Source organism: Trachinotus anak, unplaced genomic scaffold (assembly GCF_046630095.1).
Source record: "Trachinotus anak isolate AG129_WGS33_773 ecotype Australia unplaced genomic scaffold, CSIRO_AGI_Tana_v1 ptg000024l, whole genome shotgun sequence".
Lineage (NCBI taxonomy): Eukaryota > Metazoa > Chordata > Actinopteri > Carangiformes > Carangidae > Trachinotus > Trachinotus anak.
Window position 1 is genome coordinate 16,988,607 of NW_027273875.1, and position 27,288 is coordinate 17,015,894.

The 27,288-nt window shown below is 40.6% G+C and overlaps 1 protein-coding gene across 3 annotated transcripts; it reads right to left on the reverse strand.

Moving 5' to 3' along the window:
* On the reverse strand, positions 1-26,271 carry LOC139608045 (RAC-beta serine/threonine-protein kinase-like). 3 transcript variants are annotated; one of them, XM_071461497.1, is made up of 14 exons: positions 26,147-26,271; positions 24,120-24,279; positions 23,803-23,931; positions 23,547-23,658; positions 23,280-23,430; positions 18,630-18,761; positions 12,845-12,910; positions 11,118-11,186; positions 10,864-10,986; positions 8,062-8,190; positions 3,048-3,262; positions 2,875-2,962; positions 263-365; positions 1-124 (listed from the first exon to the last, which is right to left on the reverse strand). In XM_071461497.1, the coding sequence occupies exons 2-14, from the start codon at positions 24,163-24,165 to the stop codon at positions 45-47; spliced, it is 1,443 nt and encodes a 480-aa protein (XP_071317598.1). In that variant the 5' UTR covers positions 24,166-24,279; positions 26,147-26,271; the 3' UTR covers positions 1-44. The 3 variants fall into 3 exon arrangements, with proteins under 3 accessions (XP_071317598.1, XP_071317599.1, XP_071317600.1); XM_071461498.1 differs by having other exon boundaries at positions 26,158-26,252; XM_071461499.1 differs by lacking the exon at positions 26,147-26,271 and adding an exon at positions 25,984-26,088.
* Positions 26,272-27,288: the final 1,017 nt, after the last annotated feature.

Here is a 27,288-nt window from a genome sequence, read left to right on the forward strand (position 1 = left end):
TGTGTGTGTGTGTGTGTGTGTGTGTGTGTGTGTGTGTGGTGTTTTCACTCTCTTACACTAGCAGAATAGGAGAACTGGGGGAAATGTGCTTGCTGGCCGGGATCCTCACAGTCCAGACTATTATCTGTAAGAAAAAGACAGCAGAGGTCAGTTGTCACATTCAAGACATGAAACCAGAACTTGATGCTGGACAGTGGTAGATTAGGCTGTGTCAGTGTCGCCTACCAAACCTGAGGGTCTACCACAGTCAGAGGATACTTACACTTGTCTGGAGGAGTGAGAGTGATGGTCTGCGCTGTGAACTCTTCATCAAAGTACCGGGTGTCTGTCTCTGATGTCACTTGTGGTCTGAAGAGTGGGGTGAGCTGAGGCAGGGGCAGGAAGGAGAAAAGGTTGGTAAAACACACACACACACACACACACACACACACACACACACACACACACGGCCCAGTACATTCAAGAAGTCTCCAGTCTCTCACCTTATTCACATTGATATGTTGCAATCTCATGCTAAAATAAAATAAAAAATATCCACATTAATCTACACTTAATACCCCATAATGACAAAGTCAAAGGAGAATTTTAGATTTTTTGGTAATTTATTAAACAGGAAAAACTTGACATTGACATAAGTATTCAGACACTTTTTAAGCTCAAGTTCTTCCATTTCTCTTGATTATCTTTGAGATTTTTCTTCTCCTTGATTGGAGTCCACCTGTGGTAAATTCAACTGATATGACACACACCTGTCTATATAAGATCTCACAGCTGACAATGCAGATCACAGCAGAAACTGAGAGGGGGAAGGAACTGCCTGCAGAGCTCAGAGACAGGATTGTGTCGAGACACAAAAAATTTTCTTCCGCATTGAACTGCATTTTCTTCCGCATTCACTCTGAAATGAAGAAGTCTGGAACAACCAGGACTCTTCTAGAGCTGGCCCTGGACTAACTGAGACATCAGGGGAGAAGGGTCTTGATAAGAGAGGAGACCAAGAACCTGATGGTCCCTCTGAGCTGAAGAGATCCTGTGTTGCAATGGAGAACCTTCCAGAAGAACGACCATCACTGCAGCTCTCGGCTGATCTCTTCATACAGCATATATTTTATTGGTTGGACAATTTGTTTTCTAAATTGAGTGTACGTATTTAGGTTAACATTCTGTCCTTAACAGTCCTTTTTACTCGCTTTAATTATGGATTACCTTTTTCTTTTGTTGCATGGATCTGGAAAGACCTCCCCTGGCCAAAAGGTAGCACCGCTGGAAAAGAAGTGGCCCTCCACTTCCTGCCTGCCAGTCTATCTCTTATACAGTGGCAGGCAGGAAGTGGAGGATGCCAACTGGTTGGGCCAGAAGGGGAGTCTGCCTTTTTTTTTTTTTTGGGGGGGCATTTTTTGCCTTTATTGACAGGATAGTAGAGAGTGACAGGAAGGGGGCAGAGAGAGAGGGGGAATGACACACAGGAAAGAGTCGGGCTGGTCGAGAGTCGAACCTGGTAAGAGCATCAGCTCATGTGGTATGCACCCCAACCACTCCGCCATTGGGCTGCCCCAGGGGAGTCTGCCTTTTGAGATCCATTTACACAAGATACTTTGGAATATTACGTTTTTTTTTCTTTTCTTGATAGTTTTTTTTTTTTGTTTTTACACACCCGGTTTCCTAAGCCTTACTACTCTGGTCCCTGACAAGAGCCCTGAATTGAACCCAGTCGAACATCTCCAGATAGACCTGAATGTCGTCCACCAACAGTCTCCATCTAACCTCACAGAGCCTGAGAGGATCTGCAGAGAGGAACGGCAGAAAATTCCCAAGTCCAGATGTGCAAGAAGACTTGAGGCCATAATCACTGTTAAATGTGCTTCAACTGAGTCCTGAGGAAAGGGTCTAAATGCTTGCATTAACATGATATTTCAGTTTTTTCTTTTTAATAACATTTCTAAAATTCAGTTTTGGCTTTGTCATTATGGGGTATTGAGTGATTTGACTGCAACATAATAAAACCTGAAAAAGGTAAAGGAGTCTTAAAACTGTATCCACCAGCTAAACTGAACAGGTCTAGATCACTGTAGGGAACAGTGTACAAGCTCTATTAGTTACTACTGCCAAGTTTATTTTCACGTGTCTGTTTGTCAGCAGGATCATGCAAAAAGCACTGAAGTGATTTGCATCACACTTGTGGGTTGGGGCAGGGGCCAGGGAAGAACCTATTACATTTTGGATCTAGAATCCAAGATGTCCAAGGATCTAGATCCAGAAACACAGCGGCAACAACCTTCTGCTGAGAGTCAGTAAGTTTGAAAAACACACAATCACCAACTGAAGCGTCTCACATGGAGGGCTCCGACACTAAAGAGCACCAAACGGGGGATGAGAGGTGACAGATCCATTTTACCAGTCTGCATGACAGCTAGCAGCTCACTGATTGAATCTGCCTCTGTGTGCTCTAACTGCATGTGATGAAGTTCCTCCATGCAGTTGTGTGTGTCCTCTTGAACAGAAAGGCAAACTCATCTGGTAGTCTGAACGGAGTCAATCGCCCTTTTTTTTTTAACCCGTGTATAAAAAGATCTATGTGCCAATTTTTGATTAAAAAGATTAATGAGTGCATTTCTTTGTTTAGGTATTCATAAAGCCTGAAATATTGCTTACTCACTGAGAATTTGGAGAAAAAATAATTTTTGGTAGACACGTTCAATGTAATTGAGATTAGCACATTTCACAACCCTGAGAGCATCTTTCAAGATGTAGGCATTTGATCTGCATGTGAAAGTATGAAATCATGAAAAGAGTCTGAAATCAAAGATATGAAAGCAGTTAGCCAAGACCCCCCCTTCACCTTACCTGTCTGAGTTTCACCTCAGAATGTCTTACCTTCTTCTGTACCACATCTTGCCAGTTGATGACAATGAAAAATTTGTGACTCATTACTTCTTTGGCATCATTGGGCCCTCCGCCTAACCTGTAAGTACAAACAAGATCATGTAAGAAAATAGTAGGTATTTCCAAAAGGAATACACACACCAAGGGTGAGTCTGCTCAAACACCTCTGTTTGGGATCCTTCTTGAGCAGGCCAGCCAGCAGGGACTTGGCCTCCGGTGACAGGTTCCTGGGGAAGCGGATCTCCTCCATGAGGATGAGCTCAAACAAACGCTCATGGTCCTGATTGTAGAAAGGTAGACGGCCACACATCATCTCATACATGACTACACCCAGACCCCACCAGTCCACTGCCCGGCCATAGTCATTATCTTCTAGGACCTGAGAAAGAAACAAACAGACATTTGCCTAATTAATGGCAACACTGGGACTGGGAAGTCAGACATCACTTAACTGCACACTTCTGATTACATCTGTATTTTTCTTTTCAGTTTTGCATGGCAACTTCCAGAGAGCAAACAAATTTCCCACCAGACATTATGTCCAACACCAGGGCCCGTATGTATACAGCTGAATAAACTGTTGGTCTTAAGCGTGTCAAAATTATAAGAATAAAACAATTTTTCTCTTATTCCCAAGTGCCATTCAGGAACCTTGTTATTTTGGTCCAACACAACAGTGTTTTAATGGGTTACAGGTAATACACAATGAAGCAGCCTGCATGTCCCTTCACTGCCCACACAGAACAAGAGGAGGTACAATAAACAACTGACCAACAGTTAAGTGCTTTAACAAGCAATGCAGCCTGTGTTTTTACATTTAACAAGTCACTGAAAGTGTCAAACGGAGAATAGTTAATTATCAGCGTGTCCAAAGGATAGTCTGTAGAAAAAAAAAAACATGCCTACTCTCAAGAAAGCAAGGAGGAGCAAAGGAAGATGGGGGAGCAGACGACTGTGCTGCTGTAAACTAGCCTGAATTTGAAATCGCAAGAGTTATATTTAGTGCTTCAAAATTGGTGCAAATGTTACACAGCAGAGTTAATATGTTGGGGGTTGTGTCGCTTATCAGAAGTTTGGTCCCTTCTCTCAATCCTTCTTTGGATGTTTATTTTTTATGGCTGTCCCTTTAAGAGAAAACTATGGCTTAGTTTTGGTGAGAGAATATCCGACTACCACTACTGCGGTCTCAGTTCAAGGACCACTCAGAGAGCTGGACCAGCTGGATCCTTCACCTAGATTCTCTCCTTTGGACTACAGATAAGCCTAACTTAAGTGATCTAACTGAATTAAGAAAAAAATCCATGGAGCTGAAAAAAAAAAAGAGACTGAACTGAACTGAATTTTATTTAAATATAATTAATTTAAAGCAAATATAATTGAACAAAACTAATGTGCACTAAAGAGAGTTAAGAGAGCTTTCATGCATTTTTTCTTTTTTTGACCTCTTCACCCTGAAAAGCATCTTTGTTGCTCGGACTGTACATAAAGGATCATTGTCCTGCTGAATGATTAAATGTTGTCCAGTGAGTTTTGATGCTTTTCATTGAATCTGAGCCACAGACTGCTCCTGTATATCTCTACATTCATCCCGAAGTCATCAATAAATACCAGTGTGCTACTTTCACTGAAGCCATACATGCCTGTGCCATAACAGAACCACCATGTTTGACAGATGAGGGGGTGGCTTCAGGTCATGAGCTGTTCCTTTATTTCTTGACACTTCCCTCTTTCCATCATTTTCATTGAGGCTGATTTTGTTTCATCAGTTCATAGAACTTTATTGCACAACTCTTTCTCTTTGTGTGTTTTAGTGAACTGTACCCTGGCCTTTCTGTTCTTGAAGTTTACCAGGGGTTTGAAATTTTGTGGCAAATCCTCTGAGGTTTTGGTCATGAAGTCTTGTCTTCACCACTGAGGGCTATCACTTCTCAATCACCTCTGAGGCATGAGTCAGCTCTTCAGTAGCCACATGTCCAGTTACTTTTACACCCTTGTAATTAGGGCATTATGTGTTGAAGGAGCTACAAACAGGTGACAAATGAAAAACCAACATAAAGTGTCTCAGTAAGGAGTCGGTCCAACACTTGCTGCCAAAACAGCTTCAGTGCTCCTTGCGATTGATTCCCCAAGTCTCTGGCATTGTAATCCTGTTTCTCCACTCATTTTTCAGGTTTTCCTTTAACTTGTCACCTGTTTGTTTATCTCCCACACAGTTCTCTCTGGATTGATGTAAACCTCCTGAAATTACAGCTGAGACTTTGCACTTTACAGTAGTATCCATCATTTTATTTGACATTGTGCTGAAGCACAGGGACTGAAGAACAACAACTTTGAACTGTCCGAATATGTGAGGACCTGACTGCTCTACTTGCAATGAGCAGAAAGTTTTATAAATACCTCTTCAATCTCTTTTCTTTGAGGGACGTACCTGTAGCTCCAGCTTAATGTGCAGTGTGGCTTTGAGATGCTTAATAAATAGACACTGGTCAACACCTCATCTGTTTAGATGCTCCAATAATCTCTCACTCACTCACTCACTCACTCTCTTGTAAATGTTCTATTATATCTTTTCATGGGACAACACTGAAGATATGACACTTTGATACAATGTAAAGTAGTCAGTGTACAGCTTGTATAACAGTGTAAATTTGCTGTCCCCTCAAAATAACTCACACAGCCATTACAATACACATTACATATTATCTAAACCGCTGGCAACAAAAGTGAGTACACCCCAAAGTGAAAATGTCCAAATTGTGCCCAGAGTCTCAATATTTTGTGTGGCCACCATTATTTTCCAGCACTGCCTTAACTCTCGAGCATGGAGTTCACTAGAGCTTCACAGGTTGCCACTGGAACCGTCTTCCACTCCTCCATGACGACATCACAGCGCTGGTGGATGTTAGAGACCCCGCACTCCTCCACCTTCCGTTTGAGGATGCCCCACAGATGCTCAATAGGGTTTAGGTCTGGAGACATGCTTGGCCAGTCCATCACCTTTACCCTCAGTTTCTTTAGTAAGGCAGTGGTCGTCTTGGAGGTGTGTTTGGGGTCGTTATCATGTTGGAATACTGCCCTGTGGCCCAGTTTCCAAAGGGAGGGGGATCATGCTCCGCTTCAGTATGCCACAGTACATGTTGGCATTCATGGTTCCCTCAATGAACTGTAGCTTCCCAGTGCCGGCAGCACCCATGCAGCCCCAAACATGACACCACCATGCTTGACTGTAGGCAAGACACACTTGTCTTTGTACTCCTCACCTGGTTGCCGCCACACACACACACTTGTCACCATTTGAACCAAATAAGTTTATCTTGGTCTCATCAGACCACAGGACATGGTTCCAGTAATCCATGTCCTTAGTCTGCTTGTCTTCAGCAAACTGTTTGCGGGCTTTCTTGTGCATCATCTTTAGAAGAGGCTTCCTTCTAGGACAACAGCCATGCAGACCAATTTGATGCATATGGTCTGAGCACTGACAGGCTGACCCCCCCCCCCGTCCTGTTAAACCGCTGTTTAACAGGACAGGTCTTGGCCATCATGCTGCAGCTCAGTTTCAGGGTGTTGGCAATCTTCTTATGGCCTAGGCCATCTTTATGTAGAGCAACAATTCTTTTTTTCAGATCCTGCCATGCCAGAGTTCTTTGCCATGAGGTGCCATGTTGAACTTCCAGTGACCAGTATGAGAGAGTGTGAGAGCGATAACACCAAATTTAACACACCTGCTCCCCATTCACATCTGAGACCTTGTAACACTAACGAGTCATGACACAGGGGAGGGAAAATGGTTAATTGGGCACAATTTGGACAATTTCACTTTGGGGTGTACTCACTTTTGTTGCCAGCGGTTTAGACATTAACAGCTGTGTGTTATTGTGTGCTATATGTTCCAATTGCCATGGCGCCGCGGATGGCTGCCTCGGTGTGTTGGTGCGCACTCTATTGCCTTATTTTCTTTGTAAATTCAGTTTTCTGCCTTGGTTTCTGGAGCTCTTTCACCAGAGAAGAGCTCATTAACATCAGAGAAACAACTCCAGAGGATTTTTTCCACCTTTCTCGACTCACCTGTGGACTTATTGGACATTTTGGTCAAAGGTGCACTGACCGTTGCTCTCACATTGAAACGCCGGAGGGGAGGAAAACATGCTCTCTGCCGGCGTGGACTTTGTACACCGCTCCCAGGTATATTTCTCTCCAACGTGCGTTCACTGCCCAACAAGCTGGATGAACTTCAGCTACTGGTGCAGAAGAACAGAGACTTTTCTTCATCTTCCGTGCTGTGCTTCACGGAGACGTGGCTGTGTGGATCGATTCCGGACTCTGCGCTGGAGCTGGCCGGCTTCCAACTCTTCAGAGCGGATCGCGACACAGAGCTGTCCGGCAAAGTGAAAGGTGGAGGATCTGTTTTTATGCTAACAGTGGCTGGTGCAACGACGTGACAGTGATCCTGCAGCACTGTTCTCCTGACCTCCTGACCTACCTTTCATCATAAACTGCAGGCCCTTCTACTCCCCCCGTGAGTTCACTTCATTCATCCTGGTCGGTGTTTACATCCCACCACAGGCCACAGCAGATATTGTGTGTGGAGCGGACCAACCCGGACTCCTTAGTTATTGTCCTTGGTGACTTTAACAAAGATAACCTCAGTCACGAACTGCCCAAATACAGACAGTTTGTTAATTGTCCGACCAGAGAGGGGAACACTCTGGACCACTGTTACACCACAATCAGTGGTGCTTATCACGCCGTCCCCCGGGCTGCACTGGGCCACTCTGACCATGTCATGGTCCACCTGATTCCCACATACAGGCAGAAACTAAAACTGTGTAAACCTGTTGTTTACAAGAACCTCCAATTGCATCAATCACCAGCACAAATTCCTTGTATGTGGAAACATACTTGGCAATAAAACTGATTCCGATTCTGATTTTGAGGGGACAGCAAATTTACACTGTTATACAAGCTGTACACTGACTACTTTACATTGTATCAAAGTGTGATATCTTCAGCGTTGTCCCATGAAAAGATATAATAAAATATTTACAAAAATGTGAGGGGTGTACTCACGTTCGTGAGATACTGTATGTGGACACATTAAGTGTGGGGGAAATGGGAGTGCTTGTGTAGAGGTCAGCTGTGTTTAAAATCCAGTCCATCCAGACAGTTTCAGTACCTTACCTCAGGTGCTAGATATTCAGGAGTTCCACAGAAGGTTTTCATGGTAGCGTCTGGAGTAATACCCTCCTTACAGAGGCCAAAATCAGTGATTTTGATGTGGCCGTCTTTGTCCAGCATAAGATTCTCCAGCTGACACAGAAAAAACATAAAATGGAAATCAAATCTGATTATGATGATCATGAATACAACGACAGATTCAGGGCTTAGCATTAGGTCAGGAGAACATAATAGATCCCTTGACTGTGTTGCTCATCATTACTCATTAGTCAAGAATTCACTGACCGGGTGCTGAGATTTGCTGCTTTCAAAACCTTTTTTCAACGGCCGATTTCAAAGCCACTGGTCTTTGGTGTCAGACTAGTCTTAATTTTGCTCTTACAACAGTCTAACGCAAGCATGACAGTTTCACAAAAATAAATATTGACTTATTTTAAGCCCAAAAAGTTGGCCACCTGACTCCATGGTGCTGCAGTGGAGAGAGTGAGCTGCACCAAGTTCCTGGGTGTGCACATCTCTGAAGATCTGACTTGGAGCAAGAACACTGCATCACTGGCCAAAAAAGCCCAACAACGCCTGTACTTCCTCCACAAACTAAAAAGAGGCAGGCAGCTTCATTCACCAGGCTGTCAGAAGGCTAAACCTGGGTTGTATTGCTGTAGAGTTTGATGTATTGATGTAGAGTTGTAATGCTAATAAGTTTAATACTATATACACACAGTATATCATGCTTCAAAACCAGTACCATTCCTTCTTCCTGTCCTAATGTAAATATTTGAGCTAAGCTAGCTGTAATCAGCTACTGTATATGTGGAAGTAAGTTGAGGATGTCACCTTGATGACAACCATCATCACACGAGCCAATTAGAATCCATAGATGACAGCACATGTACATAGGTACTTATCTTAAGTCTTCATTCCAGCCATGGGGTTGTTAAAGATGTGGCTCAAATGACAAATAAATCTGAATCAGACATGGGAGAGGTACAGGCCGGACATACATGTCAATTTCTTTATCTTTCTCCATATCTGTGGTTGAAAGGATGTCACTCATATCTGTACGTACTTTTGCACTCTAAAGCAAGCAGTTATATCTATAACTACTTTCACTCGTACTTGAGTACTTGCTGTTATGAAGTAACAGTACTTTTACTTTAGTACAGTTTTTGACTCACTACCCACAAGGGGCTTCACGAGAACTGATACTTCTGTACCAAAATGTGGTGGTACTTGCTGTTCTACACAACCATAGTTCCCAGGGGTACTGTAGATGTTTGTAGGAACTTGTGATGTGATTCTTCTTGGATTGACAGAGGAAGCATAATAACCTTCCAAGCATTCTAGTCTGAAAGTCTCAAACTCAAAGAGAAGAAGGAGACAGGCATGGTAAACAATAACAACACAGAGTGGCAGCAGCAAGTGTGGGTGCAGCAACAGGTCTACCACAACTTTTGAAAAAAATAAAAAAATATGCCAAGAGTGGTGTATGGAGATATTTTGTTGTTCACATGGATCATCAGGGACAAGTTACAGACACCTGAGAGCTATTATACAAATGGTGCCACAGAGCATTTTAAATGAAAGGAGAAAACACCTCAGGCATATCTAAGCAGCTTAAAGACAGACGTCCAGATCTGTGCACAGAATTCAGGCTGAGAGAATTATATATTAAGCAACATGCCATCAACATGCTCATGCCCTGTAATGTTACTGTTACGCTCAAAGGCTAATGTTCGCGTGTTTAGGCTCACAACAGCTCACAACGTTAGCAGGCTAGAGTCAAGACCGTTAAGTCTGTCAGAATAAAACACTGACTGTTTAAATATTTTAATGGATTGTTGTCAGCTGAAATTCTGCGCACTACAGCGCAGGATCTGCTTCATAAACCAGTGAAAATTAGCCAGTTCACCAAGATGGCACCACGGATGGCTGCCTCGGTGTGTTGATGTGCACTATTTTGCCTTCATGTTACTGTTTTACACCAAACACAAGCACAAATTCATTGTATGTGGAAACATACTTGGCAATAAAACTGATTCTGATTCTGAAATATTATTTGGGAGCAATAGTGTGTTACAATGAGTTCAGACACTTACACGAACACAGAGAAACACACACAGATTCACTGAGCTCTAATCGTTAGCAAAGCTGTGTAGAAAACATTAAGCTGCAGCTTCTCATTTTAGCCAAGAGCTGTTAGGGTCAGTTTCACCGGTTAAAATGACAAACTTCACCGGTGGTACGTCATGTCAGCTGTCGCTAATTCTGTGAGTAACTTGCTGAAAGGCCTAAATTACACTTGGCTGTTGTCTGGCTGTGTGTGCTCTGCAGACCACTGTTAGCACTTGTCACTCTGTAATATCACTGAGTGAAACAAAGTGAGACATCTTACCTCTGGTGGATTGCATCATGTCACTATCAGGCATGGCATTCTCCAAACATAATTTTGACTCATATCGTAGCAATAACTAAGATTATAAATTTGACCTTTTTTTGACCATGACCTTCAATATTTGGATCAAAAAGCTGGGTGTGAGATGAAATAGTCTAAAGCTGGTACAGGCTTTTCACTCTACATTTAAAATAATGTAAATATAAGCATCAGATCGGACTCCGTATCGGCAGATAATAAAGAGCTCAGATTGGGATTAGGGCCTAAAAAACCTGATTGAGAACTCCCTAGTCCTGGTAAAATGTAAAATTGACAATTATCAAACAATCATCTTCACTGAATTCATAATTTACACCCGTATGGTTATTATATTTCATATAGTTTCAGAGCTCATGGATATAATAAGTATTCACCTTCAGATCACGGTAAACAACGTCACGTGAATGCAGGTACTCAAGCGCTGACACAATCTCAGCACCGTAAAAGCGTGCTCGGTCTTCTGTGAACACTCGTTCCCGTGACAGGTGAAAGAAGAGCTGAAAGAGGCAAGAGCAGGTGGAGAAAACTGACACATTACAAGAAATGTGTGTGTGCACTGCAAACTGTTGACACCATGTGACATTAGTATTTCTCCATGTGACTGGGATGCGTGTATGTGGGGTCTCACCTCGCCTCCATTTGCATATTCCATTACAAAACAGAGCCGATCATGGGTTTGGAAAGCATACTTAAGTGTCTACAGGAAGAAAATCAAGACATTAGGAAAAAAAATATCAGAGTGCCCAAAAGCTGGTGAATCTGTGCACACGTTACATTCTCCCAATGTAACTAATGGGTCCCAACATCATATGGGGGGATCAAGAGCTTCACTAGAGGCACATCATCAAGCCTGGTGCCTCCAATCTCACTTAACTGATTTCAGTTGGATAACAAGGCTTTAAAAATTTTAAACACTTTTGCAAACTGGCAACTAAATTCCAGCTGTAAAACTACATTGTTTTTCTTACTGGAGGACTGAACATTTCAGATTTAGAGATACTGAGCTGATTACTGGCTGCTTACATCCAGGTAAAGAAAATAATAGGGCTGCCCTCTAATTTTCAATAATTCGAACCATCCGTCAAGGAACTGCACGTAAAACCTAATGCTATCAGTGAAATCACTTTTCTAGAGACATCATCATATACAGAGCAACACAGGAAAACAGCTTGACAGGTTACAAAGCTTCGCAAAGGTAAAAATGAACTATCTGCAATTAAAATAGAGAAAAGGTCACAGAAAAAGTCAATGGAATATTCGGTTGAATCATACATTTAGCTTTAAATGATCCAAATTTAAAATATGATCAACGGATTTGTATCAGGACTCTGTAGCCAACTCTGTGAGTATAACATCAGCATACTAACATGCTCACAACAACAACATCCTGATGTTTAGCAGGTATAATGATCGCTGGATAAAATGTCAGGATCACTAAAGTTACAATTACAATTCATCCAGAGGGGTGAATGGCTGAACCAAATTTCATGGCAACCTATCAAACAGTTGAGATACGCTCACCAAGCACTTTATTAGGAACACCATACTAATAGTGGCGTAGGGCTTCCCTTTGCTCTCAAACAGCCGTGACAGTATCACACCATTTCTGCAGATTTGTCAGCTGCACATTCATGCTGCCAATCTCCTGTTCTACCACATCCCAAAGGTGTCAATGGTATTGAAATGGTATTAAGGGCCCAAAAAAAAAACTAGAAAAAAGTCTGCTGCCTTAGCAGAAATCCAGATCCATCAGACCAGGCTACGTTTTTCCAGTCTTCAACTGTCCAGGGTTGGTGAGTTTGTGTCCCCTGCAGTTTCTGTTCCTTGGCGACAGGAAGTGGAACCTGATGTGGTCTTCTGCCATTGTAGTCCATCCACCTAAGGGTTGGACGTGCTGTTCATTCTGAGGCTTTTCTGCTCACCACAGTTATAAAGAGTGGTTATCTGAGTGACTGTAGCCTTTCTGTCAACTGCAGGATTTTATGCGTTGTGTTGCTGCCATGTGATTGGCTGACTGGATAATCACACGAATAAGAAGGCATTCCTTATAAAGCACTCTGAGTGCATTTCAGATTGGATCAAAGTGGTGGACCTCCCGAGACTGGCTTCCTTAGAGCTACTGTGGCTAAAGTGGCTAAACCGCACTGTATGCAAACAATGGGCTATTTGTGCTGCATTCAGTGGTGAGCCAGGTGGTGAAATCATCCAAAAGAGATCAGCACTGAGAGCTTTCAGACTGACCTGAGGACCATTTGGCTCATGACAATGAATGTGTGAAGTGAGTGCAAGCAGCCCTACATGAGACAGAGCTGTAACAAACACACTATCAAGTGGATCATTTGTAAGTGTTCTTACCGTGAGGAAGGGATGTCGTGTGTTTTGTAACACTCTGCTCTCTGTAACTGTGTGGGCCACCTCATCCTGCCAACAAACATATTGTTGTCACAAAGACTGATAACATGTGATAAAAAAAGTAAAGCTTTACAGAATCAGCAGCATGCCTTAAGATGGCAACATTAATCTGAGAACAGCAAAGTTTCCAAATGTTTAAGCAGCTTGGGTACAAGAATGTAGATGGTACATACAATGGTCTCTCGTTTTATTCTGTCACTCTGTCCCTGAGGCAATTAATGGTAATTAATGGTAGCCCAACAGCGCTAATGGTAGGTAATTAATTCTAACACCCCTGTGCACCAACAACCTGCAGCTGGCATCTGTGAGGTGGAACTCACAACAGCTCTGGGATGCCCACCTACATCTACAACAGTCGTCATAATCCCAAAATATAATGCTCTTCACAGTAGAATTCTGATTTAAAAGAGGAAGTACTGTAACATGCCAGGACAAACTGACAATGGATACCAAGAAATATGGAGTAACATGCAAAAGACAAAAAATGTAGTGAACTATCATGCTACAAAACAGCAGGTTAAGAATAAATGTTTTTTACGTAAAGACAGTTGGAACTTAATGTATTTATTGTTTAAGTTTTTCCTCAAAAAAAAAAATAAATAAATAAAATAAATGCATGGTTTTTGAAGAGTCTGTTGACTTTGTCCCTGGGCAACAAAGGGTGTGTTGTAGTTACTGTTTACTGTATTTATGCAAGTTGACATTTTTACCATCAAGAAAATTTTGGAAATGGGAGTATGTTTGCCTTCTCTCGTATCATATATGTGTTTTAATTTAAATCTAATGAAATGGGTTACATTTAAATGAAAACACTACAATCTTAATTGAAGCCAACAACAACAACCGAAATGTGTCTGACAGACAGACAGCAGACAGCTGATGTGTAGACTTGTGATACCAGCAACTGGCACTTGTGCACTGGCGCTGCTGGTTTTAGTCGTGCAAACTATCTATATATGAAGGCTAATTAATCTTAATAGTCTTAATGTGCTGTACTTTGTGTACTGTCATTCTTGTGGTTAGTCTGCAGGGCCTTGTGGCTTGTTAGGAAATCTCACTGATGGCCTATTTAGTGCCAACCAAAGAATGCTCTCTAGTCCTAATGATATTTGGATTCTACAGCAGCATAGTGTGACATCTGGAGGAGGAGAGAGTGGTGGTGGGTGATCTGACTAAAAGATAATATTACAATCTTTTTAAGTAGAATCATAGTTCACGATCTGAATCGTGGATACATCCACAGATTTAGGCCCTGTTCAGAACTCGTGTTATCATCCGTCCTGAGTGATCCAAGCACATGTTTTCAGCTCTCTGTTCAGGTGTGAACCCACCCTGGACGCATTCAGGACACATTTGAGATCCAATCACTCAGACCACATTCAGAGGTGGTCTGGGCCACATGTGGCCCCGCTCTTAGCAGTGTGAAAGCAAATGCGTCCTGGCCACACTGAAGGACTGCCTACTCTACTGGCACTCTAACAGAGTCTAATTAGTCCCAACACAGTTTCATGATGAACTGAACTATTTCTTATAGATAGACCCTTATTAGCTGTGTGCAATGCATTGATTTGCTCAACCCCTCGTACCGCTCTCTCTCTCTCTCTCTCTCTCTCTCTCACACACTAACCATACACACACATACACTGACAACAGACACAGTCCCTTGGATTGGCTAAAAACAACAGCACATACCTGTTTATTTGCATATGGTGTGGGGAAGTGATTCATGATCTCAAGTGGTCACTGGAGACGCATGTGGAGACGCATTTTAGAGCCGGGTGTGAACAGACGAACTTAGAGCTGACCAACTGTGAATGGATCACTGAAGATGCATGTTAATACCAGGTCTGAACAGAGCCTTAGTTGAACTCTTGATCACATGACCAGTTGTGCATATGGTTGAATGACCAGTTGTGCTTATGGCAAGCCTGTCACTTCAACTCAAAGGTCAAACCCACAAATCTCACCATCCTGTTTCTGCTCTGATTTTATTCTGAAAGTCCTAAACAAGTTGTTATGATTTGCATCTTCCTGCTGCTTTTAAGATTCTTTCAGATGTTGTTGTTTAATACCTGCAGGTAAATTCTGTTATAGTGACATCCAAAAAAGATGTTCAACAAGGTGAACTGTAAACAATATGATCACATGACAAGAATAACCATTACTATATAATTTACAATCATTAAAGTCAGGCTAAGGATATACTGTAAGTAAGTACAGTAAGTTTCTAAGTGAGTGAGGTCTGATGATGAACAAACTATTTATGTGATGCAGATAAAAATAATGTCAGACTATTTCTGCTGCCAAAGCAGAGAGGAGAGAAAGAAAATAAGTAGTTCATGTCTGATGAGGTCAATCTGACTGAAATGGTCATTCATAATCATGGAAAATATATAACTGTGTGTGGATATTTTTTCTAATCAAAGACATCAGAAAGTTTAATTTTTATTTCCCATCTCAGAGTGTCCTCATGTTATTTTGAAGCAGAAGAGGAACAGAGTAAACATTTCTGGCAGAAACGCTTTGGGAAGTCAGGTGCGATAAGTATAACAACAAACAAAGCTGACACAAGTATTAAGTTGTGCTGGGAGAATGGATCCCATGTAGGTCTTTTATCTGAGAGACTGGGGTTCGAAGCTCCTATCTTGTGGGGGAGTTTTATTCCAATTTAGACTGGGGTAGTGGTGCACTTCACCCTCTTGTGGCCGAAATCAGTATTACAAAAGCAAACGCTGACAAAAAAAAATTCTTTGTTGAAAAATCTTCTAAAAAGAAATTTTCAGTTTTCTTTTTCATCCATATAAACACACCCAAGAAGCAACTGATTTTTTTCCTGTGAGTTATAATCACCCTCCAAAAATAATATTTTTTCACTTGCCTCTCAGGGTTTTTTTTTCACAGATAAAAAAAATTCTAAAAACTTAAAAAAAAACAAACAACATATTTAAAAATTTAATTCATAAAAAAAAATTAAGAAGACATTAAAAAGAAAACTTTAAAAAAAACAACAACAAAAAAAAAACATTTTCAAAAGATTTTAAAAACATTTTCCTCTAAACAAATTACACATACAGTATTCACACAGGATTTTACACCTACACCCGGTCTGCCTTCTCTTCCTGTCAATGATCTCATGGACAATTTCAGTTCTAAAGTTATGAATGTTATTGATGCCATTTCCCCCCATGAAGACCAAAGTTCTTTCTGGCAAGAAAAAAGCACAGTGGATAAACGCCACACTTGTAAAAGCTCAAAAAAGAGATTGCAGACTTGCAGAACGCAGGTGGCGAAAAACTAAACTTCAGGTTCACTATGACATCTACAAACAGTAATAATGCACGCACCCTTTTGACTGTCATTCACAAACTGACAAACACCTCAGGATCAGTCCCTGCTGAACTGCTTCCACCAATTCATGCAATGACTTTCAGCTTTTTTCAGATAATCTGAGGAAAAGACAAACTGTGTGTAACTCCATCTCAGGCAAAATTACTATGTCACCTGTGCCTCCACAAAAGACTACTCTATCTATTATGGCATGCTTCCACCTCCTAGATTATGCAGGCTTGACAGATATTGTTCAAAGCCTTAGGCCTAATACCTGCTGTGGTGACACTCAGCTCACAAGATTTGTGGATCACTGGATCACTGGAGATCACTGGATCTCAATGCTGCATTTGACACAGTTGACCTGAGACACTGCTTGACAGACAAATGGAAAATTGGGTATGACTCTCTGGCACAATGCCAAATTGGTTCAAATCTTATTTACAAGACAGGAACTACTTTGGGTCAATTGGTAATTATGAGTTTGAAGGAATAAAAATCACATGTGGAAGCCCTCAAGGGTTTTCTATTCAACATTTACATTTTCCACCTTGCTACTCTACATAACAGTGTCACCAGGCGACCACAATCTCCTACATTCGCTGAATAACTGCAGTAAACAAATCACTGAATGGATGTGCCAGAATTTTATAAAACTGAACACAGAAAATAACTTTTTTGGCCCCAAAGAAGAAAGATTAAAAGTCAGTGGTCATATTGGATCCATGACACCTGAAAATCAAGCCAGAAATCTTTGTGTAGTTATAGACACAGACCTAAATTTTAACAGCCACATAAAGTAAATTACAAAATTACAAAATCAGCCTACGACCATCTGAAAAACACTGCTAGAATTAAAGGATTTCTGTCTTAACAGGACAGAAAAACTTGTGCATTTATTTTCAGTAGGCCTGACTATTGTAATGGTGTTTTCAAAAGCCTTAGTGAAGAAATACTGCAGCTCATCCAGAAAACTGCTACTAGAGTCCTCACAAACATCAAGATAGTGGAGCACGTCACTCCGGTCACTGCACTGGTTTCCTGTGTGTAAAAGGATGTATTTTTAAATCTTGTCTATAAACAACTTAATGGCCTTTGGCCCAAATGCATCTCCAATCTTCTTGTACAAATTGAAGAATCCAGACCCCTCAGGTCATCTGGGACAGGTTTACTCAGTTTTCCTAGAATCAGAACTAAGCAAGGTGGAGCAGCTTTTAGTTTCTATGCTCCCAATCTGCGGAACAAGCATTCCGATCACCTGGATCCCCTGAAAATGTCAGCTCATTTAAATCAGAACTTAAAACAATACTATTTGCTGCAGCTTGCCAATAAATCACATCATTCTATGTTTTTAATGCCTTTTATCACTGCAGCACTTCTTTTAAAATTACTTATGCAAATAATTTTATTTATTTATTCAAATTCGTTTATATTGTTTTTCATGTTCTATTTTTAATGTATTTATATGCCTCTGTAAGGTACTTTGAATTGCCTTGAGCCTAAATGGGACTATATAAATAAACTTGCCTTGCTCTTTGTCGGATCTCACCAAGTTTGCCTCCCTGACACTAACTATCGGTCATAATGATAATTGTAACTGATGGAGAGAGATGTAGGAGAGGGAGGAAGGACAGCAGCCAACATGCTGCTGTGGCGGCCCATCTATGGCAGAAGCAACAGGTGAGACTGATGGCAAACAGAGATGGACCTGTATATGCAGATGTTTAAGTTAAACAAAACTGTTGAAATTTGTTACCGGACTGTGATAAAAATAGGACTTTTTTTTAACTAACAGATGTTTAATTCAACATCAAACAAAGATGAGGGATTTGATAAACGCATTAATTCAGATTTGATAAAATGCCACAGACCCCATCTCTACAATGTTTATAGGTTAAGGCAACAAGAACCACTTTGTTAAAGAGTGTGGTCATGATAAAAAGTAAAAATACTGTAAATACTATTTTCTAGTCTTAGGCAATATCACCATACTGGAAACCTGGCCACTGGCCTCTAGTGTTGCTGCCTCTGTGGGTATGGAGGTACCTTATGAGAGCAAAGTGCAGAATGAGAGAGTGACTGCTGTAGCTTAAACAAATTGTCCACGTCCACGTACACACACACTTCTATCTTTGTGAGGACACTCATTGACATAATGCATTCCCTAGCCCCTTACCCTAACCTTAACCATCACAACTGAGTGCCTAACCCTAACCTTAACCTAAACCTAATTCTAACCATAACTCTAAAACCAAGTCTTAACCCTCAAAATGTGATTTTAAGGTGTCTCAAAAAGTGAGGACCAGCAAAAATGTCAAATGTCCTCACTCTGTTAGTAAAATGCTTTTTTTGGTCCTTACTATGTAGCAAGTACACACACATATACACACACCTTACTTACCTTGGCTATTATGACCTCTTTCCGCAGTATTTTCATGGCATAATGTACTCCAGTGGACTTCTCTTTGACCAGAATCACCTTCCCAAATGTCCCCTTGCCAAGCAGCTTCAGGTACTCAAAGTCACTCATTGTCTGTAAAGTACACAATGCTGGGGTGTGAGGATTAATCAGGAATGTGGATTTTAACTATGTAAAACTATGTACAAGTAATTTACACAATTCAGAAAATAAATCTCCAGACAGAAATGAGCTTTTCTCACCAGAATACTGTGCATGTTGTGGCTGGTTTGTTGTTATTTTACAAGTAATATAGTAAAGATGTTTTTCTCATCTTTCTAACTTTCCAGAAAAGCTTGTCTGATGCTGAAATGTGCAAAAACAAGTTGTTTGCACATCATACAGTAGCAAGAAAGAGTCAGTGAGCATCTGATCTTGATCCAAGTCATTAATGTGGAAAAAATCACAGTGTCCCTAAGATAATATCATACAAGCTATTACAATCTTTTGTGTCTTTATTGAACAAAACTATTAAACATTCACAGTCCTGGCGGAAAAAGTAAGTGAACCCTTGGATTTAATAACTGATCGAACCTCTGTTGGCTCCAATAACCTGAAACCAGCTGTTCCAGTAGCTGCTGATCAGACCTGCTCAATGTTCAGGAGGAAGTTTGGACCTTTCTACCTCATAGAGCAGCTTCAGCTCAGATCTCAGGATGTCTGGTATGGGGAGGTAGCACCCAGAGGCAGCAAAGCCCCAGATCATGATGTTCCTTCTATCCACTTCACCTTTGGGATGATGTAATTGTTTTGGTATGCAGAGCCCTTTACCACCATATATACAACATGTTCTTCCCAAACTATTTAACCAAAGTGTTATGATTCAAAAACATTTTCTCAGTAGTGCTGTGGAAAGTCATGCTGCTCTTTGGCAAATTTCTGGTACAGTGATGGTTTTTTTGAGAGCAGCAGCTTCCTCCACGGTGCCCTGCCGTGGAGATCATGCTCTATGGTTTATGCATGAGACTCATGAACAGAGATGTGAACCAGCTCCAATAATTCCTTTAAGCCTTTAGCTGTTATTTTGAACTTCTTTGTTACATCACTGATCATCTCTGTTGAGCTTTTAGATTCATCTTAGCTGGATGTCCATCTCTAGGGAGAGCAGCCACAGAACAGCACTGAATAATCTCCATCTATAGACAGTTTGTCTGACTGTGGACTGATGAAGATCTAAACTCTTAGGCTCCATCTACACTACTATCTTTTCATTTTAAAACATATTTCTTTTGCTATGTTATCAACTCCCATCCACACTACTCCAGAGTTTTTGAGCCTTGTTTTGGAAACACTGCTGGCTGCATTTTAGTTTGAAAACTCCAGGTTTGCGTTGTAGTCTGGACAGGCAAAAACTGAGACCTTTGGAAATGATGACGTAGAAACATCCGGTTGCTCCCTGATTGGGTCTTATCAGCCTCGGATCCCAGTAGTGAAAATATGAATTAAAAGTGTTACTAACCTTGTTGTCTTTGCTAGCAGCTGTTGTTCATTGAAATCCTGCATGTTAATGCAATAACTGCCTTCCTTTCCTCATTCGTAGTGTTTTGTGCAACTAATCAGCCTAGTAAACCTGAGAGTAGAGAATCAGCTTCCTGTTTACACCAGCTTGCATCAGTGTCTGTGAATGGTCACATATGTATGCGTTTTCAGGTGTGTAAGTGTTCCTTATCTGGAACACTTACACACTGCAAACTTGCTTATGGCGCTGGAGCTGTGGAATACAGTAACAGGTGAATAAGGAGTAAAGGAGAGGATTGAGAACACAACCTTGGGGACCACCAGAGTTGAGGATGATGGTAGGAGAAGTGTGTTTGCCTAATGTGACAGGCTGGGGTCTACTGGTGACAAAGTCCTTGATAAGAGAAAGGTATTTAGTCCAGTTTGTGTGGGTTGATGGGACTGACAGCTGCCCTGAAGTAAAAAAAAAAGTACCTTAACACAGGTGTTGGGATTTTCAAGGTGAGTGAGAGCAGTGTGAAGTGCTAGTGAAATGGTATCATCTATTGGCCTTGTAGGCAAAGTGGTGTTGGTCAGTATTGGGGGGGCTGCAAGTCTTGATGTTGGATAGCACCAATCTCTTAAAGCATTTCATGATTATTTGCGTGAGGTAATTTGAGGCTTGTGACTGCTTAAGTGTTGGGCAGTGGGATGAAGGTGGCAGTTTATAGACAAACCGTGGTCTGTTGTAGTGACTGCAGCAAGCTGGTCACCATGTGCTTTCAGGACTCATCCAGTAATAAAATGAGGACCAGCTGCCTTCCTACTGGTTAAGGTTTGTGGAAGTGCTAGTTACCATTCGCCTTGTGGAGGGAGTTTGCCTTGTGGAGTTTGCCTTAACAGAAAATAATTGAGCTCTGTGGGGACACGTACAGCACTATAGTCTATAATCCCCAAAAGTTCAGTCCAGGTCTAATAGACACAGAGCTGCTAAGTGTTGGAGAAAGCCAGGCCACTGCGTCTACACGCACTGCCAAACTTCCTCTTATTTGGGTGTACCATTCCTAATAATCAAGCCTCATGAACATGTACTTCCTCATGTACAAATGGTATTTATCAGGTTGAAACAAGCAAAGTTTGTCGGAACACTCCTCTAAACCAACCTCATAGAAAAAGTAAGGGGTTTAGGAGAAACATACAAAATTGGTTTGCCTGACATCTGGCCAACTTTCTAATAGTCTCCCTATAAGACAATACGAAGCAGTCAATGGACCCACTGTTCTGCTTAGCTAGCTACACAGGACAGAAGTGAAAAACTGTCTGTAGGTAAAATGCTTATTTTGTCTTGGAGGCAGACTGCTAATCAATGAAATATTACTACTGTAGAAACTATATAGTAAAAAAAAAATGTAAACAATAAATATTGTGCTCTATGTAGTGCACCTCAAAAATCAATACTGTTCGTTTGTCTTATCACATGCCTTAAAAGGAAAAAGCTAAACATTGCCAACATTTCATTTTCCGGCCTGGAATGAAGTCATTTTAGGGCAAGGCCACTTTGGCCTTTGATAAATACAAATTTAAAGGGGTATAGCCAAAATGTAGGGCACCAAGACCAAAACCAATGGTGCAATAACAATAAGTGATAATAACAATGTATAAAGACAAAACTGTATACAATCAACAATTAGTACACTGAATATTTGATCCTGTCTGATGGATTTTTAAAAATATGAACCATTATACCATTATATACCATTATATATGTTATTTTTAATGTTATTATTTCAATTATAAAATAAAGTCTGTAAACGGACTAAGGGTGATAATAGATACTTCACTTGATTGACTTTGACAGAGTTAATTTGACACTCCACATTCATTTTTTCACATTTAAAAAACCTAATTTTAGTGTAACTATCTGAAATCCTATGCTCAAAAACACATTGAAAAAGAAGAGTGTTTTGCTCTCTGTTGAAAAGTTTGCTGTAAGAAATATTGAGAGATTCATCAAGGAAACTTTGCAAATTTCAGTCCAATAGTATCAAGGAAATGCTACTACTACTACTGAGTCTAATAAAACATTGATGACTCTAAACATTCAAAAACTATAGACTTCAGAAAACTTCATCATTGACAAACCATTAACGAACCTGACAAAGAGGATTACTGTTTTCAAACAGTGTTTTCTTTATCGTGAGTATGTCAGTCAGCCCTAAAAGTATTTGATAAGTCCAGTTTAACCTGCAGAAGTTTCTGAAGACTTGTGTAACATGTTTTTCTGCCATGGAGGAAATAATTCATGACGAGTGAAAACAAGTCAAAAGCATCTTCAGACATCTCTACTGCAGAATAGGATTATGTCAAACTGCCATACAGCACTGTGACATATGATGAACATTATTTTTCTTGACACATTATGTTTTTATGGCGGTTACCGTGAAGGTTTGAATGGCTTCGCTCACTTGTGCAGAAAGGAAAACTCAATACTGCGGCACCTCTAACTGAATGCTACTGAATGCTGTAACATTATATAGATTGGGCACAACTTAATGAGTTAAAGAGGTTTCGAGTTTATGATATTTACTCACAATTTGGCTCCTTCCCTATCCATGTCACACTTTGTGAGCTCCCTTCATGGAATCCCATGGAAAAAGTAGCAACCTGTCAGCTCTCACAGCATGTTATAGCAGCAATATCATAGTAGACTTTAAAACATATGTATTAATACTTGTACTGTACAGTGTTTAGCTGCTTGTGCTTATCACATAATGTTGAGTTAGCGTAGCTAGCATAGCTAGCGGGTTTGCTGTTTATGTTTATATTAACGTTACACATATTTGCGGGAGCAGGAGAAATTTTGCGCTACTGTCAGCTCGATGATGGTGAGACTGTGAAACGTGAGTTTGTTTATTTGCTGCATTGCATGTAGTTTTAAATGAGGAAGTCTGCAACTCTCTTCAAAACAGGGCAAGCAACTGGCCATGTGGGTAGTTAATTTTAGAAGGGGCATTATGGCCACACCCCAGGGCATCCACGGCACTGGCCGTTTGGCCGTGGTATAATTCCTGCCGTGCATTATATTCATTCAGTCATTTGGATCAGATCATACTAGAGCTCTCTATCTTCTACATCCGCAACAACTAATCCTCTCACCACTTTGGTGCGGCACTTGGACATAGCCACCTCCATCTCCTCCAGGCTGCTTTCACTGGGTGAGCCAAACACATCCATTGGCTCCTCCTCCTCTTGTTCTCGCATCTTCAGACTATTTGCCACAGACTGGATTGCCCGCATCCACTCCTCCCTGAGGAGCAAAAATCCCAGAAATTGTAAGGCATTACAAGACTGAGGCGTCAAACAAATACACCAAGTATCAGAGAGGATCTTACATACAGAGGCCACTCAGTGCTGTGTTCTTACCTCTCCTCATTGCTGTCCACATGAAAGGTGCGTTCAATGACAGTGGTCCACTGCAGGCAACGGATGACAAATGTGTTGGGCCGAGGTCTTTCTGTCTTCATTAACTGGCATTCTGTGAAATACAGAATTTAGCAGATGTTTACAGGAAGCTGTATGCAACTCAAAACATCCAACTGACAGTTTTGGAGCATAGAAAATAAGGGTTACCAAGATAAAATCATGTTCTGAGTTATATTTGACTATCTGCAAAACAAACCTGCTACTGAGAAGTTGTTGAGTGGTGGCGAAGTCTGGTCGTTTAGATCAGGCTTCTCCTTGTAGCCAATGAAGGAACCGTCACTCTTCAGGATGAAATACCTGGGCCGCCATGTTTTGATATATTCACCTGGGTCAGAAAGAGAGATGAAATTTGAGAACAAATTTCAAACATTACTGGCATTTTAACATGAACCCATTAGGTCAATCTATTTGATATCAAGAGGTAATAATTCTAGATGTTTACCAAATTAAGCCTAAGAGTTTATATTTATAATGCTTGTACACCAAGCCTTTCTCAGCATGATAATACCTTACCTCTTTTGTGGAGCCAACCCTCTCTGACGACATTAACTTCATTCATGGTGAGAGATGTGTTTCAAAGAGGTTCAGGAACAAGAGGTCGGGGGGAGGGGGGCAGTGGATTTCTCTTTTGGCCTGTTTGAGTCTCAGTCACAGCTTCAAATTTGAACAGTACCTGATGAATGAAATGAGCAGTTCAAATTAAATATAGCCATCTTTAAATATTTTACCCTGTAAAGTGCCTTGAGATAATGTATATTATGATTAGGTGCTATACAAATAAAACTGAAATAAATACTTTCCAAACAGAAGTACAGTAGTTTGGACAGTGAAGAGTGGTTCCAGAGGCTAAATTCAGTTCACTATAATTCCAGCCCAATTTTTAGTTTTGTTGAGTTAAATTTAACATTTAAGAAACTTAAATAAATGATAGGTACACATGCAATATCAGGATACACTTTAATGGCTGCTCTGATTTCAACAAATGGCCCACGAAAAAGACCAGATTTTAAACACAAGCCCAGTCGTACTACTGCAACATTTTCAGCTTTGGTTTGATATTATTTCACACTATGTTTGAGTATATTTTGAATTAATCCAATAACTGCTGTTTAGCTCTATGATTGTTTCAATCATCATATTATAATATGGTTCTGAAATGTCTGTTCTGTGTCATTTTGTGAATGTATACTAAAAATGTGACATCAGTAGATGACAAGTTCTTAACTTTACCCAGGCAAATGAAATCAGATGATTATGTAGCCAGGTTTTTATCAGCCACTGATATTAATTGTGTGATTAAATGTTATAGATCACACCTCCACTTAAAGGTCTGAATTTCAAACACCAAAGCCTTAACAGAGACATTACAAACAGGAATATTATCATGTCAAGCAGGGATATAAAACACATACTGTGAAGTACTAAAACGTTTTAACAATTTCAGAAAGCCAATTTTATATGGGTTATGCTATGGGTCACATTTTGTTTCGGCACACATAAAACGCTTTATAAACCAGAAAAGAAATCAACATTTGTCTAGCATCGGTGCACATTCCTGGTGTCTTCCACCAATAAACACACTTGACGGCAATGCCAAACAATGTGAGCCGTAACTAGAATTTTAGTTATTACCGAAATAAATGGATACAGAATTGAGCAGAAAACACTAAGTAAAATGACCTTTGCAAAAATGTAACTTCATTTCTTCATTTCCTTTCGGGGAAGCATGAGTGATCTGACTATCGAACACTGAGGGCTACTGGAGCGGAGAAATGCAACATTTACAACTAATAACGCCAACGTTAAATTAATACTTGCTAGAAATGTATGGCTCAAGTAAGTTAGAGATAAAGAAAACGTAGAATTGTTGGTTATTGCAGTTCAATATTTGCTCTTACCGTGTTAAGCTAACTTAAGATAGTCTAGCTGTTGTGGTTGGCTGTCGTTCAAAGTTACGTAGCTAACGCTAACGCTAACACTAGCACTTAAACGCTGAGAGAACTTAGCGTTAGCTGTATACTACTAGAGATAAGTTAACTTTCCACGGGCTGTACGGGAGATTTCACAACTGCACATCTAGTTAGCTAATAACGCACCAACATTTGACGATTAATCTATATTTACTGTGCTCGTGAACCATCATATCATCAAATAACGCTTTCTGAATTTCAAATACATGTCATCTAAGTTAGACCTAACTTTGCTAATTAAAGCTTAATATCACGTTAAAGTTGGTATTTTAACGCTAAAAACACTCTTTCGCGCTTTCCATACGAAACTTTTACAGGAGTTTAGCAATTTATTGTAATGCGACTAACGACTGTTTGACTACTATAACTTGGAAATGTTTGTTTATTGTTTGTAAACGCTGTCTTACATTAGCGATCATATGCCTTCTTGTAGGTTACTGATGTAGCCTTGCTGATAGCGGTAGGTGGTCGAACAACTATTCTTATCAGTTGTGATTTACAGCCCCCTCGGCCAATCAAATAATCCGATATATTTTACACTTAATGAAACAACGACAAGTTTTAACACACATTTCACTGACTTTATCCCACGTTGCTCTCGGCTCAGTGCAGTTTTGACAAGCTAGATCCAGAGCAGGCCATCCACCCAGGAAAACACCATGGACTCTCTTCTTCTAGGCATTACAGAGATATTCCCTGCTCTCTGTACACCGCCACCTGCAGGCAAGATGGCGCAAAATCTTAGAAAGCACAATAAAACCTGGAAATATTTCCCTTCATGGAAAACTCATGGAAAACGAGAAAAAGTAAAATATGAATGAAAAATATTGTGTGGGATCTGGAAGAATTACCATGACGGTGATATACAGGGCCACAATATACTCAATATTTGATTAGGGATGTTTGGCTTATGGGTGTGCAGCACCATCAGTGCTAGAAAAATTGGACATAATGCAAGCTAAGGCTCTAAGAATATTTGGTGGATCATTCCACACTACCACAATATCACCTGCTCTAGTAGTTACAGGACAAAATCTGCCTGATCTGAGAAGGATGAAGTTAACCCTCCATTACTGGGTAAAAAATGAAGCAAGTGGAGCAGATGATATAGCAAAATGCTTTCTTGACAAAAACTGGGAATTAACAACTAATAAAGAGAGGAACAATTTTGTTAATTCCATGGGACAAAAGGCAGAGGAGGCAAACATAAGGAACTTTAATGTAATGCCTGTGGTATACTGTCTATCTATTTCACAATGGCTGCTGCCACAGCCTGATTTAGATAGATTTACATATACATTTGTCTTTGGGACATTCAGTGAACACGGTCATAGTGTATGAAAAATACATGTGCGGCTTGTGGCTACAGATCTAAACCAATGGTTCCAGAGAACCTGTCCTGGTAAAGCAGCATTTGGAGTATATATCCTGGATCACCAAATAGGACATCAGTGCTCATTCTAGGCCCTTTCAGGATGCTAAACCAAGGATTATAGTAACTTGCAGTGACTTTGGGGCAACAAATCAAGGAAACTCTCAGGCCAGACCCTGACAATTGTTTTTTACACACTGCAAAAACAGCCATGCTAAAAAGAAGCCAAATATGCCTAAATTTAATCAAAACGTCTTGTATTGAGCGGTCTTCCATTACACCAGTGGTCGGCAACTGGTGGCCCGCGGGCCAAAACTGTCCCCCCAGCAATAATACCAGA

Bases quoted from the DNA above. Each gene is read 5' to 3' on its own strand.
- LOC139608045 (XM_071461497.1), bottom strand. From the start codon at position 24,165: ATGAATGAAGTTAATGTCGTCAGAGAGGGTTGGCTCCACAAAAGAG. The intron at 10,987-11,117 runs GTGAGACCCCAC...TGCCTCTTTCAG, and splicing joins AATATGCAAATGGAGGCGAG to CTCTTCTTTCACCTGTCACG. The intron at 2,963-3,047 runs GTGTTTGAGCAG...TTGTACTTACAG, and splicing joins AAGAAGGATCCCAAACAGAG to GTTAGGCGGAGGGCCCAATG.